We start from the raw sequence: 15,673 nt of genomic DNA on the forward strand, positions 1-15,673 counted from the left end.
AACTGTTCTTATATAGCTTTCATTGATCTTGTGGATTTTCTGCTGTCATAAACTTCAAAGTGTATTAAGCACATTGATTAATTTAATATATGATCTTCCTTAAAAGCCAGAGGTGTAAATAATTATATCCATTAAAATAAGAATTAATTAGATGAATGAATAACATCAATGCCTGATTTTTATGAGATAGGTCTAGCTACCTAATGTATGAAAGAATCACATTCAAACCGGAAAAGGAAAATTTGTTCTAACTCAACTATTACATTATTACCAAGTGTTTGATGAGAGTTTTTCGTCTGTTACTGACCCCACTTGTGTTCAAAAATGCCTTTATTTAGAAAGAAATGCAGTTGTAAAGCAAGTAAGTCAACTAAAATGTTTTACTAATCTGTTGTCTTTACTATTTCAGAGCTGCAAGAAACCAAGACCTCTGAATATCACAGAATATCCCACAGTCCCCTAGATTACAGGATATTATTCATGGATGAAGATCAGGATCGGATCTACGTGGGCAGCAAAGATCATATTCTGTCATTGAATATTAATAATATAAGCCAGGACCCTCTCAGTGTAAGTTCGAGATCTATTTTTACCCAAGGTTGCTTCACTACATGCCTTTCTGATTAAGACAAAGAATGCATATTTCATTATTTTGCAGCAGGCAAAAGTCCAGACCCACACCTTATCATATTGTTAGTCCTTGTTTTATGTGTAATGCAAGCTGAGCAAGCTATTAGCATGGCCACTCCTCAAACACTGGTTAAAAACTGACCTGTTTACTCATTTTGAAGTGACATTCAGCATGGATTGGCCTCATAAGGAAAATTCGTATGGGTTGATGGTTTCCGCTGGTCTCCAAGATTTAAGATAATTCAAAATGCACTTCTGAAAGAAGACTGTAAGGAAGAACAAGATGCATACTATCATTTCAGGCTGCAGGTCAAAAACCAACAGGACAGAGTTGCCTTTAACCTTCAACTATATTTATTATTTTGTACTTTGCAGCCTGATTGCCAGACTATTTTCCAATCTTCTGTTATGTCTGTGTCAGCCCTCGCCCTTCAGTTCAGTAGCTGAGACACCTCCTGTTTGGGGTTTTTTGGACGCTATGACCCACATCTCCTTTTTGACACTGCCTGTTTTCTGGCTGCTTCTCTCACTTATAAAGATGTCATTTTCTAAGGACTTTCTGTGTCCCACATCCCCAGACTGTAGTAGGCAACCCATGTATGAAAACAGTCAAATTATCAAATGTTTAAACTGCTTTCACAGGTTCCTCTGTTGTCCGCAGAGCCAGTTCAAATCCAGCTTCTCTGCTTTTAAAATAGGTGGCCTGCAGAACAACTTGTGTGCCCAGAAGTCTGACTGTCAAGATATTATCTCTTGCCTATCTTTAGATTATCACAGCTACAGCTCTGCCTTAAAGTGTACCTTAAAGGCCTTGTTCTACCAAATTCATCTGATCCTTTAATCTATGGGCTTTATTACTGTACCTCAGGAGTACTGAGGGGCAGAGATATCCAGCTCGCAGCAGCAAAGATAAATGCTTTCCTTAAGAGGCAAGGCTTTTAATGTGTCACGAGAGAGAGAGAGGCCCCGCTGGAGGGTGATTAAGCGCAGTTAAATTAGGCTTTGCTCTGAATCACCCTCTGGACATGCCTGTCCATCTGAATTGATTGTGCAGGCAGTCCAGGGAGGCTAACTCTAACTTACACATTTAAATTAAATGCCTCTCGTGTGATGGCTTGAATGTGTCCTTACACCTCTTAATGGTACGGAAATCTTCGTCTGAAATGGGGCCACCTTTTCTGATCTGAAATAGCTTATGTGACCTTTTTGCTAATTCCCATCTCACCAGTGATACAGGTGCCCTCACATGGGAGCTGCTGTGCTCCAGCATGGCATGCTCCAGCCTTCCCTTAGCAGGATGGTTTTAATTCTGTGCAGAGTTTGGTTAGATAGGAAGGCCTTTGTTGCATGACGTATATTCTGCAATATAAAGCTGTGAGGCATTTCAGCATGGAAAAAGAAGAACAAAAAAAGTCAACAGAATGCAAAAACACACACAATTTTCTGGCAGTGAATGTGATCACCCAGTATTAGGCTCAGAATTAATCTCTGCAATTCCACACGTTCTTTTGTTTGTTTATTTATTTTTATAACAGATTCGCTTTGCTAATCTTATGCCTCTATACATATGCATGCATACCTACAACCCTCTATATATGTATGTGTAGATATACACAGAGATATTTTATTGCTATTATTTATGTTATCCTAAGGCTAATCATTATCAGGCTCTGTCACCTACTAAATTTCTAGGGAGAGATTTCTAATGGATGTCTTCTATTTCAAAATCAAAATAAATAATGGAAGAAGTTCAAAATCTTTAGAGTTGGAGTACAGATAAACATTCAGGCATTGAAGTGTTTGTCGGAAAACTGAAAGAAATCACTCTGAAATCTTAAGATTTCAATCAGGTTTGATCATAATCTATCCAAACCTTTGCTGTTAAAACCAAAAAATTGTTACAACAACCCTTCTTGCAATATTTTATTCTGGTTTCTAGTGTGAATAATTTTTAGTTCAGTAAAAGCGAAAAAGTAAAAATGGACAATAATTTAGGCACTAAATTAGGCAATAATACTGAAAACGTCTCTCATTTAGAAGAAAGAATTCTAAATAAATTAACTTATCTTAAAACTATGCAATAAACTTAATTTATATCAGCCAAAGACCTGGGGCTTTATTTTGTTTATTGCATGCTAAGACAGAAACTTGTTTTCATTTATCAATGGAAATTCTTTTTTCCTTATAATTGTCCTGGGTTCAGCGTTGTTCCCAGGCTGAAAGTTAAAAAACACAGCACTGCACCAGCTACTAAGAAGGAGAAAAATGACTGCTATAGCTGAACCCAGTACAATAATCAAAGTGTAAAAGATATCAAAATATTAATTTACTAGTGTTAGTTTGGCAGCAAAATATTTTGCTTAAATTATATAATAAATATGTTACTTAAAAGATATTTCTTTCCTTACAGATTTTCTGGCCAGCATCGGCAAACAAGGTTGAAGAGTGCAAAATGGCTGGCAAAGATCCTACAGTAAGTTATAATCCACGTGAACATGCACAGGCACACACATATGCAAATTACATAGTTGGCAGTAAAGTAAGATCACCTTAAATGCAGCCACAATGAAGTGAAAGAAGTGTTCGTTATGCTTTTGAAATGCTCTGCAGGCCAACCGATAAAGTGAAGTTATGAAAAACAGGCTGTGTAAACAGAATGCACTTTCAGACAATGACAGATGAAAAAAGATACACACTGTCCACTTCCTCGCCTTTTTGTCTCGTCACTACTCAAACTAGGTATTAGTGCTTTTCCAGGTATGTCCTGGGAATGACGCTGAAGAGCCTGCTGAGCTGTTGTTCAGTGTGGGGAAGTGTTCTGCCTGGCTGCTCGCCACAGGAACAGACTCTACAAGCGGGTGGCACTCACTGTCTGGAGCCTGAAGACCCCAGATGCAGGAGCACTCCAAACACCTCTTTCCAATTTACAATACATTTACAGTAATTCACCTGAGACCATTCTGCAAGAAAAATATGTGTGGGCTTTATTTTGAAAATCAATTGCAAATGCTGACGAGTGTAAGGAAACCAGAAGGGTGGCCTAGTGTACTACTGCTGTAATACTGCTATTTCAAAACTGTGGAGAGTAATGCACTATATTGCTACAGAGCAATACAATACTTCTTCATGAATAACTATATTATGGTTGGTGGTGTAGCTTATCTACTTTCTTTTCTGATAGCTATCGTAGTGAAAACCAAGTATTTTTCTTATTGAATTTCCTATTTTTATATATATTTTTACATTGTTCTAGTTACTGCAGTATGCAGTAAATTCAACAGCTAGTGGCCTGGTAGTTTGCAGTAAATGTGAAAAGAAAGCAGATAGCTTTGTTAATGGTGATTAATGTTGACTAGTTTCTGTGTCAGTTGCATCATCAACTTGTCATAGACTGGTTAAGGAATTTTCCTTTCTTTGAAATGCAAAAATTTATTAGCCTTAGTCATGTTTCTAAGATCTGATGACATTCTTCTAGGGCAAAAATAGGAAAAATGTAGATACTCTAAGCAGATAGTAGTATGCAAAATATGTGATCCATAGGAAAAAGGCTTAAAACGCTACTAAGTGCTGGAGTCTCTGGAGGACTTTTAATCTTGAGCATTTAGTAGTGAGACTTTCCTAGCTTTTAATCATCTTGAAGTACCCAAATTTTGCTGTATTAGTGGACAGATTTCTGGATAGAACCTCTGTTTTTACAACAGTTTAATTGTAGGTACAGCTAATACCCTGTAACGTAGTTAAGCATGTGTATATGCATCAACTTCTACTGATTTTTTTGTCCCAGCTGTGCATTGCAGAAGGAAAATTAAGTTCCAAAGATAGAAAGTTTCTTAGAATTTGTCCTCAAGAGTTTAAAAGAGGAAAAGAAAGGTACTGAGGAACAGCTGCTGCTCACACTAAAATCGGTGATCTATCTCACTGAAAGCTCACTGAGAAAAAGAGAAACCAATGCTAAATCACTGCTTGCAACTTAAAATATATAGTTCATTTTAATAGCATTATTGATAATATGGGAGAAGCAGAGAGTGAATTCAGGAGAATTAAGCATTTCAAATTAAAAAAAAAAAGGGGGGAGGGGGAGTGAGTGCATGATAACATTTGGTGTACCAGAGAATAGTGATTATCACAACGTAAAAGAGGAATAGATATACTTGGAGCAGCCAGTAAAGGACTTAATGCAATCAATGAGTTCTTTTCCCAGGAGATTTGGAGGCAGTTGTTTGCCCTACCACTAGACTTTGTCCTCTTGGCTGCCTTTTTTGTTACTGAAAAGAAATTGTCACCTCTAAATAGTATGTTCAGTGGGCTATCTTAGATGCTTACATTAGTATGACATCTATTTATCTCCATTTACTGTGATGAGATTCCAGAGCATAGACATCTAACTTTTAGATTTCTTCAGTAAGGGAGTTCCCCAGACACTGCTACTGAGTGAGTTTTGGTATCAACTCCAAGGAAAGCACCAGTAGTATGTGAATATCTACCTTCAAAAAATGTCCATCCTAAAGACAACTATGTCACCTCAGACCAGACTAATTTAAAAGCACAAAGTACTTTCCAGTATCAAGGAAAGGGAAATAAATTGAAGCATAAGTGCCCTTGAATGCAGTCCTACAGAATATATTCTGAAGTAACAATTTGTTGCTTTGTTGGGTTGTGGATTCACAGCACAGTACACAGATTAATCATGCAGCATATTGCAAATGGAGCTCAGTGGTTCAACAATAGAGAGATGGGCTCAGAGATCATAAAATGGTCTTCCTGCTGAACAGGATTAAAATAAGAGCATATTGGTATTGAGCCAACTTGTGTTACTTGTCTGTAAATCATCAGTGAAGAGGCATGAAGACACAGTATGTGTCACATGGTTACCCAGAAGGCTGTCCTGAAAGAATCATTCATATAACCACCTCTGTGTTCTTGCCATAGACACTTTGGAAAGCCATGGCATGAAGCAGAGTGGTGAGTGCCCTGTACCAGTACTGTGCATGTAGACATTGTTTCCTGGTCCTGATCCTGGAAGACTTTCATTCTGAGATTTCTCAGCATGAAATAAACCTTTATCTAGGATTCTTCTAGAAAAGTCTTGCTGCAGACAGCAAGAAAAGAAAGTGTCAATTTACACTCTGGCATATGTAAGCTAGTGGTATACCTTCACTCATCCTTCTTCCCTTTCCACAGCAGTAATGTGGGTTGGCAGTACTGCTGGGAAAAACATGATTTTGATAGCAAGACATTACTAAAGCTATCTTTGGGACAAACTAAGATAGCTGGATATGAGAAAATGGAATCATTTAGGAACAGCCCTCAGCTTTAGAGAAACAATGTGTTTTGGCTGGGTTGAAGGACTTTTCAAATATAGCTAGAGCTAACACTTAACTGAGGGCATGCAGTTTTCCCTGTAGAGAAACTCCTTCTATGAACTCTGAACTACCTACAATTACGCACTAGTTTTCAGATGTTGAAGTACAGTACCAGCTCCTGCTGGACCAAAAATGTGAATGCCTTTAAATAGAAATAAACTGTGCAGTCTGCTAAACAAGGATTAACTCTATGGATTTTCATGAGCATGACTGATGACACAGTTTCCAATCCTGTGCTCACAGAACACATGCAATTCTCAATGTCTGTCGTTAAGGTTTGGATGATTGAATATGAAGGCAGTTCTGGGATCACAGTAAGAAAAAACATTCGGAAATAAATTTATTTTCAACCTAACGTGCATTAACAGTTGATCATAGTCAAAAAAGGAAAGAGCAAGAGAAGAAAGGGGTATACTGGAAGGAGAAAACTGTAAATGCAATGGTGTGAAACTGTGTGGCCCTTAACATTCTGTTTTAGTTTTAGTTTTCATGCTGATTTGAAGATGTCACCGTTAATCTTTGGTATTAAGGAACAATTTGCTTTAAGCTTCCTTTGTGTTGTTCAGTGTTTTAAAATTTTGGAAAGAAATTGTTTGTAAAAATACTGAGATCCGAAATTTGGGCTTGCTTTGCTTTTTAATTGTCTCCAGCTATGATGAGAAAATTAGGGGCAAAAAAGAGGCTATTCTGGAGATGTCCTTAAGGAAATGTCACAAAGTTACTTGCTTTTTTGTCCCCTGCAAAGGCCATGCTTCCTCCCATGCAAGATACAGAGAAGTCTGTGAATGAAAATTAGGTAGCTCTGTGGAAGTGGGAGAGTTACATGCACTTGTCTGTAACTCCTCTATAGTGCCTTATCAATGCGTAGTTCCCAGAATACGCAAAATGGTGTGAAAAGAAAACAGAAGTCTACAGCTGTTCAAGTCTAAAGACCACCACGCTCAGTAGCTGTTTTCATGATACTATTAAATTTATAAACCATGTATGTTCCCAGAGTTCCCAGCATCTAATAACACTTGCCAATGTGAAACGTTTCTTTCCTGTATTCCCTGCAGCATGGCTGTGGAAATTTTGTGCGTGTGATACAGTCATACAATCGCACGCACCTCTATGTGTGCGGCAGCGGCGCCTTCAGCCCCGTGTGTGTCTATGTCAACAGAGGACGCAGGTCCGAGGTAAGTCCTTTTGCATTTTATCCATCCATTTTGTGGTGCATCTTACTAGAGTTATGCAAAACACAAAATGCAAAAATCGGTGATCCACACAGGCTCCTTCACCCATGTTAAATAGAAAAAGAGCAAAGATCCAGACATTTCTGACCTGTTAGCAGCTAGAAGTAAAGCCACGATCAAAAGCCATGTCTCAAATATGATGGTTATCCAAAATTCCACAGTCATACCAAATGCTGGGCTACATTTGATACTACTTTTTATTTGATATTGTCTGGTGAATTCATTCCTGCTATTTGTTGGAAAAATTGCCAGGAAATACTTGAAAAGAAATAGCCATTTGGATAAAAAGTAAAATATGCAGTCCACTTTTAATAACTTCCACGTGTTACTGATTCCTGGGAGAAGTCCTTCAGTGGGCTAACTGTTCAGGTATGTGAAGGTTTGCTGGACTTCCGCTTAATACCCACTAGATGCAATCTCAGTACAAGTAACTTTCATCTACTGCACAAGTTTTGCTCCATTAGATTCTGCCAGGATGGAGTCAGTAAGTTTTCCCATCATGGTGTAAATCTTATTCTCTCCTTTTTTTCTGTATTCAGTTTCACCGTGTATTTTCAACGTACAAAGTACCAGATGTTTCCATAAGTATATTGTCCACGTTTCCTGATTTGAAAGTGAAATGTTTGTTTATGTGCAAATGTAATAGGTAATAAATTAAGCAACCAGAAGGAGAAAGAAAGGCACTTAACTGAGAACCAGGACCTCAGTAGCTTTTGGGTCAGATTAATGTCTGCAGGCACAGGAGTGTGCAGTATATTTGCTTGTACAATGTGGAAGCAGATGTGTTGGGAAGGAAGATCGGAGCATGCTACTTGGAGTTTTGTCACACAAGGGCAGCTTTAAAAGCTGGGCTAGCTCCTAGGGAAGACACTGGAAAATTCATCACTGATTTCATTGGGAGTGGGTTTGGAATTTTGGCCAAGACCCAGCACTACTGCAGAGGTTGCTAGGGAGTTGATAAATCATTGTTTCTCCAGGTAGGTGACTTTGGGTAGATCTCTACTTGGCATCAGCCTTCTTAACAGAGTGTGTCCTCTGAGTCACTGTACCTTCAGACCTAATGAACAGTCTAGAATTAGAGTTTCATAGGCCTGGATTTAAAAGCACAAGCAAAGAGAACTGAATAATCAAATCCATCCTTCTGGTTAACAGAGTCTACATTAATTTATTTGGATGTATTTTGAAACAGAGGTCAGCATCTTTCCTCAGCGTCATCTTATTTCTTGACAAATTATTTAAAACATGGAAAGCGATCCCATTTGTGTCTAATTAATGCAATTTCCCTTTATCAGCTTAAGCAGTAGTACTGTAGCCATCAGAACTCTGAAACTCATTATTTTATGGGTTTGTAAATGAGATTGGGGGCGGGGAGAGGGAGGGCAGGAAACGCCATCTCTAGATGATGCAAGATGTTATATTTCTTAAGTTAAAGATACATGTCTTAGAAGAGCAGAACTGGCTTCACTTAGCCTGTCTGTATAGCTACATGCCTATGATCAATTGATTAAATAAACTGCTGTTTCAGACGTCTGGAGTCTGTCAGACACTTGACTGTAAGCATCGCATGCTCAAAGCTATTACTGTACAGGCCAACAATAGCATAACAGTTTAAAACCACGCATTTCCTTCTGAACTCATTGCATATATCACTGCATGACTAATTAATAGGGCAGAATGAAGAACTATGTAATGCTTATGGGACTAGTGAGAAATCATTTTTTCTCTGCTTTTATCATTTCACCTTTAATTTAGTACAGTTTTCCATGCACAGAAGGCTGTTTTTGCACATGCAAAATGGATATTTTAGAAATCACATCTGGTTTTCTCTAGAAGCTACAAAGCAGTCAGAGTCATATCCAACAATCATAAGAACTGGGCCTGTTTTGCTCTTTTGTCTCCAGGATTCCACATAATATCCCAGAAAAGGTGGTTTCACTTGGGGGGGTATTGAAACAGAGGTTAAAAAATAATTAATTTTCTTGCTTGGCACATTTGATGCTTTGGTCTTTGGTAATGATGTTCTTAGTCACCGAAATATATTTTAATGTCAAAGTAAATGCACACAGAAGGAAATGTGATCACTATGTGAATTAATTATAGACTAAAAAGTAGTTTAATATATATGAAAATCAAGTGTAATCCTGGAGCTAGTTTAATAGTGCAGTAATGGGCATTTTGAATTGGTAAATAGTGGTGTAATATAGTAAATATGGATTAATATCAAGCTGCACATTAATCTAGAAGTAAAACAACAACAAAAACGAAACCAAAATCACCTTAGAAACTTCATGCTTATGTTTTAACATCGTTTGGAGAGCTTATGACTGAAACAATAGATAAGATCTCTGTGATTAAATTACGCAAAACAGAAGAAGGAGAAAAGAGATCGGGGATAATGAATATGAAAACTTCCTGCTGTAACTGAATGTTTCAGGTTGGTGGAGTCTCCAACTTGCTGTCACCAAATGGCTGCTCAGAGGTCTATGTGGCATCCCTGTTTCCCTGAGATTTACATTAACTGTTAAAGGGAATATAAAGAGTTGCTACCTTTAGTCGAATAACTGATACATTGGCCTCTACATCACCGAAGGCTTTCTTTGGAATTTTTGTCAGCTACCGTTTTCTGTTGAAACAGAAATGTTTTAAATTTGGGTGGTTGGGCTTTTTTTTTTTTTGCAATTGTGTCTTTTGGCCTTTCATTAAAGATGAGAAGTTTGCTATAGAAGGCTAGGAACAAGTTGTTTGCTTGGTATACAGTGGTATACGAGTCAATGTATTATGGATTAATGTCTCTGCCATAACTGACCACAGTTTTTAAGGAATAGACTTGAACCCAAGTCACTTCTTGCTCTTCAGTATTGCTAGGAACAAAGAAGTGAAGGGGTACACTGAGATGGGCAAGTTTTCTAAAGATATTCAGACTGTTTGTATTTCAAGCCGTAGTCCAGATTGTTTCTACTTTGCCAAATGGATTTCCTATTTATAAATCACATAAAATATAAGCAAATCCCCATACCAAGATTCTTAAACAGCAAAGAAATTCCAAGCTATTTCAGGCTTGATAAATCACCTATCGCTGGATGGATCTGGAGCTGTACACATAATATAAGAGATGGTGTTGAAGAAAGTAACTATGGTTTAGGGGATTTTTGGAGGTCTGATAGCTCAGTAAAGAACAAATTATTTATACTAGCACCAAATTACGGTTGTCAGAAGAGATTTCTATTAAATATGTTTTATTGTTTTAGTAGCTTTATTAAAATGTCGTAGACTAGGATAAGTATCACCATGTTTTCAGCAAATAATTGATAAATGACTTCAAAAACACAGAAGTAATCTCCACAAATGTTAGTGCAGAGATCAGTCAACCTCTCCAAAGCATAACTGAGCTAGAGGGTAAAATTCTTTGTTTCAGTGTCTTGAATTTGTAGGAAAAGTCTTGAAAAAAAACTGGGTAGCAATGAAAAAGTTGTCTTAAAAAGATGATGAAATTCTGAATAGTAAAGCTAAACTGATGATAGTACAGTAAAAGTGCCCAGCAGTGCTGAACATTGCAATTCTGGAAACAGCCAAGCATAAAAATCACTTCACATCTGGTGGTTTCTGAAATGAGAAGTGACACACAAATCTACATTGCAGGAACAAGTCTTCAAGATCGACTCCAAGTGTGAATCAGGAAAGGGACGCTGTTCCTTCAACCCTAATGTGAACACGGTGTCTGTTATGATCAGTAAGTAAAGATACTCCAAGTTGCTGAGGTCTAAACCCATATGATCATGCGTGGCATGGATTAATGAGATGTGTGAAATGAGCTTGTGGCTGGCTGATGGGCACAAGTACTGGGTCCATCCTTGTTCCAAGGTTTACATGAAGCTAAAGGTGGGTATACAAATGAAATGCAGAAAACGTTGTTGGAAGGGGGAGAGAGAGAAACAGAAAACAAAAGGTTGTCCCTTTTCCAGCTTACACATTTTTTCCCAGGATTGGTTTCAACTATACATTACCCTGTCTAGCATTTTATGTTTGAACAGTTTCTGACCTTGTTCATCCTAGACAGCACTTGTGTCTCATTTAATTATTTGTAAAATCTCAGAGTAGTCAGGGAAAGAAAGCCTGAAGACTTTAGTTATTTTGAATTTCATTTTTGTTGTCATCTCTGCTGTACAGCCCACCAGCTATTGCAAGGCTCTTCATTCTTCAATTGGCTTTAAACCCAAACAATTTTGCAGATTTCTTCCATTAAAAGGCCAGAGGCACACCTGCCAGTATTTGAGGCACACCTCAAATACTCCTGTCAAATGGTGGTGTCTGGGGTCAGTGACTGAGAAATATACCCCTTACAAAGAATTACTGCAGTGCCTATTGCACACCTAACTGAAGACTCAGAGGGTGCATATGCTCTGTGCAACCTAAGTCATCAGTAAAACACAATTTCTTTCTTTGTTTTCTAAGCACAAGATGCATTATATATACTTAGTGTAACCCAACCTTTCACATTTGCAGAATGTTCACAGACTTCTAGTGCCAAAGCCTTGATTTTTCAACATGTGCCTAATCCTTGCTATATTTTTGGCTATGAAGGGAACAGCAGTTAAAGACATTTTTCAGGCTATCTTAGCAAATAAAGCTTAGTACACAGGTACTGCGTATTTCACCCAAGGTTTACAAGGGAACAACGTGTGGTGTTTCTGCCATTCAGCTTCCACTGAAATTGATGGCAGCTACATATTGTGTCAGATATTTCCTTTAAAGTTTGAGTCTCATGGAGCTTAAGGGAAGTGTCACATAGCCTGTCCTACATTGTCTGTTTGAAATACAAATTATGTTTTGTTTTCTTAATTCCTTATTGCAAATATATTTTGTACAAAGGACAAGTAATTTCAGTCAGAGGTATGAACCGAAGCATCTTTAGAAGACAGGTAAATACTCCCTAGGTGCCTCTCTGAACCTTGGCTGCACTCACGTCTCTTATCTCATCAGTGATCTATGGTCAGTGTTTACAGATACTCACTGCGTAAAGAACATGTTTATTCAAAGTCAGTGATGGATTAATCCACTGCTGCTCATTGCTGTTCTGGTATTATTAAGTGAATCAACTGGCACTAAAAAATAAAGTTTCCTTTCCTTGTTCCTTCTGGATTTTATAAAACACCGTAAAGGTACATTGTTTCTGAATTGCTGTATATACAGTAAGCTGATTTTTTTCTACAGTGGATCTATGGAAGCTTTGTTCATCTTAGTGAACTTTATGTTATCTTCCTCGATGTCTCAGTTATGTGACTGAAGAGACCTTCCCTAGTGTTTGACTTGACTTATCTTTTATGACATAATTTCATCTACAAAGTTTAAATTATTCCACAAAGGTCACATTCCTTTTCAAAAGAGTCACACAGATTGGGTTTTATACTTTCTCCCTATTACTACAAAGTCCAGTCACTTCAAAAACTTTAAGCTTGAATGAATTTAGCCTCAATATCCATGCCAGAAAAGGGAAGATTTTGTAAGTCACAGCTTGAGTTATGATGAGAGGACCGAGCCCATATACTGGACTCTTCTTTGAGCATTCTTTTGCAGGAGGAATTCCTTCCCCTCACTTCAGAGGGTGGGAAATACTGCTAGACTGGATATTTCTTCCACAACAAAAGAACCAGTTTTAAATATAGATATATTTTCTTGACAATTTTGGGCATCACCAGCCTAGAATACAGCAGGAAAGCTGATTCACCCTTCAGAGGAAAGTGGTGCTATAAAAAGAAATTTGAACCTGGTGCAGTTTGCCATTGGACAAAGGCACCTTTGCATCAAAGCAATGAAAAATGAGCTTTGAAGAAGCTTGGCATAACTAATGTGCAGGATGCATGTCTCTTTCCCCACCAACACTCTGAGATATAAAAGCAAACATACCTCATCAATTCAGTATTCCCCCCAGTAACAAAGAGAAGTAGTGTGAACTAGTTGTGCCGTGCAGACCAAGTGCTGTGCAGAGTTTAAGAATTTAACCAAAAGGAACTGGAGCTGACAGATATCATCTGATATGTGATTAGCAAGCAGACACTAGGAGTGCTTAAGACATAACTGAGTTGATGAGTATGGGATTAAAACTACATAGTGTAGTGCTGTTGTTAAAGTGTGTGCGCATGTGTATGCATAGGACTGTACATAATGTTTAGTGAGAACCATAAGCCTGATCTCTCTCAACCAGTTTATTTCATAATAAGAATAAAGCTCTGATGGATTGAGGTGATGAGACAAATATACAAAATCACTAATAAATCAGTATAGATCTAACATCATTCCATCAGTACATGCTCAGGAAGTAAATGCTTCACAAACATGCAGTGAAAGCGTTGTTTAAATCCCCTGTGTATGAATCTTGTCATCACTGGGAGAGATGAGAGCAGAAGAGTGGCTGCTGGCTGCTCTGCAGGGGTTCAGTTCAGGCTCTAGCCAGCAGCAGAAAAACAAAATCTCCAGAGTTTTAATTCTCTTATGAGCCAATAGTCTTCCATATTGATGCATACACACAGAGAGCATAAAAATAGCCTCAAGCGCTTCTGAACCTGTGCCTCTTGCCAGCTTGACCACACTCTCTGGGTAGTCCAGGAATTCGGATAAAAACATCAATCAAAGGACCCAGCTGTACTGGAATGTATTCAGCAACCACTCCCACTCTGAGAGTTATTTTAGCTACTGTTTTCTACTCTGGGGTTTCATTGTCATTAGTCAGTGGAAATTGCTTGGTTATTCACCGAGTAGAAAATGATAGTATATGTAATTATAATTATGTATACGGATATTTACGCACACACAGAGACTCACACAAACACAGATAGGCATCCTGACTGATGGACTGAGTTTTCAGCCCTGCACAGGGAGCAAAAGTTCATAGTTCTGTTAACGTAAGAGTTGCGTGTCTAATTCTGTTCAACCATAATGACCCTATACTTAGAATCAAGTACATAAAAGGGGACAACTGTTGCTCCGTCTTACTCTGAGTAAAGTTCAATAATATGATTGTCTGGCCTCTGCAATACCGAAGTCAGCTTGAGGCTGCCTGGGGCAGCCTTGACAATACTGTTGGTAAAAATTGGCGCTGACTCATCGACTGCAATAGATGTTGTGCCAGTTTACACCAGCAATAAATTCAGCCCAGTTATTTTCTCTACTTCCATAACAAAAAAAAAGCTTTTTGAAGTATGTACTTAAAAAATTGAATGTGATTCTTTTTGATAACACTAGACTGATTTTCCAGTGATCCTTTGCAGTGAAAGTTGAGCAGCCAAACTTCATATCAAGGAAAGGTTCACCACATATGCAGTTCTGCTGCTGCATTTAATTATGCAGTTCCCTAAAGTCTTTAACAAAAATCTGATGATTCTTGTGCATTCTAGATTGTGTCTTTGTAAATCAGAGGGAAACCCCATTCCCATGACCCAAAACTTATCTGTATGCACTCCTGTGTAAATAGAGGGCTGACAAATTTAAAATAAAAATAGATCTGTAAATACGGTTTTCCCAAAAGCCATAACAATGCAGTTACTTTTTCCCTTCCATTTCAATTCTTTGCAGATGAGGAGCTTTTTTCAGGAATGTATATTGATTTCATGGGGACGGATGCGGCCATTTTTCGGAGTCTGACCAGGAGGAATGCAGTGCGAACCGACCAGCACAACTCCAAGTGGCTGAGTGGTGAGATGCCTTTGTTTTACCAGAGCTTTTAATGGGTTTTACAGAGATCCTGCTTTGTTTTCTTTAAAACAAAAGCTTGTCTTTTACAGAGCTTTTCTCTGAATTTAACTTATGAAGTTGAACCGTAAAGAAATGTGTGTAAATACACATTGTAGACAATGCACAGATGTAAAGGGTTCACTGCATGAGCCAAACCCTTAGGCCACCTCACCTGACAGCCTTTTTTGCATTAAGACTCAACCAAACTGTTCAAGGGAGAGTGTATGAAAATCTGTCAAACAGCAAGTGATCACACAATCTGACTTCTAGGGAAGTGCCTTCTCCGCCTCTAATGCATCAGACACTGCCTTAAATTAGAGTGCTCGATTCTAAGATTTAGTTAACTCTGATATACCTCAGAAGACTCACCACCACTTGCATTTAAAATGTGTGCAGAAGAGTCCCATTGTTAGAGAAGTCAGAAACAATTATTGCCATTTATTTCAGTGTTAAGAAATTGATTATCAAAACACAGTGGGAAAACTAGTTCCTAAGTGCAAACACTTAACTCTCGGCTTCACTGAAATCAGTGTCAAAATTCTCCCTGACTTCACTCGTAAGAAGACTCCTTCAACTGTTTTGAATTAAAATGGTGGCCAACCCTCTGAGCAGAGATAGATGTCAAAGGTTACAGAGCAACTAACAAAGTATTTCCAATTTTAAAAAACTTTCAGGTATGTTGAAGTAAAGTTACTGTGGTTTCATCTTGACTGTTTTTAG

At 38.1% G+C, this 15,673-nt stretch overlaps 1 protein-coding gene across 1 annotated transcript in view; it reads left to right on the forward strand.

Annotated features, from left to right (window-relative positions):
- SEMA3C (semaphorin 3C) overlaps positions 1 to 15,673 on the forward strand; it is a 121,757-nt gene that overhangs the window by 68,939 nt on the left and 37,145 nt on the right. Inside the window, exons 3-7 of the mRNA XM_030479612.1 lie at positions 410 to 570; positions 3,041 to 3,103; positions 7,049 to 7,168; positions 10,865 to 10,955; positions 14,795 to 14,914. Of these exons, the coding sequence (XP_030335472.1) occupies positions 410 to 570; positions 3,041 to 3,103; positions 7,049 to 7,168; positions 10,865 to 10,955; positions 14,795 to 14,914 (555 nt within the window). The remainder of the gene's footprint in view (positions 1 to 409; positions 571 to 3,040; positions 3,104 to 7,048; positions 7,169 to 10,864; positions 10,956 to 14,794; positions 14,915 to 15,673) is intronic.

This window comes from Strigops habroptila, chromosome 3, assembly GCF_004027225.2.
Source record: "Strigops habroptila isolate Jane chromosome 3, bStrHab1.2.pri, whole genome shotgun sequence".
In the NCBI taxonomy this organism is placed as follows: Eukaryota; Metazoa; Chordata; class Aves; order Psittaciformes; family Psittacidae; genus Strigops; species Strigops habroptila.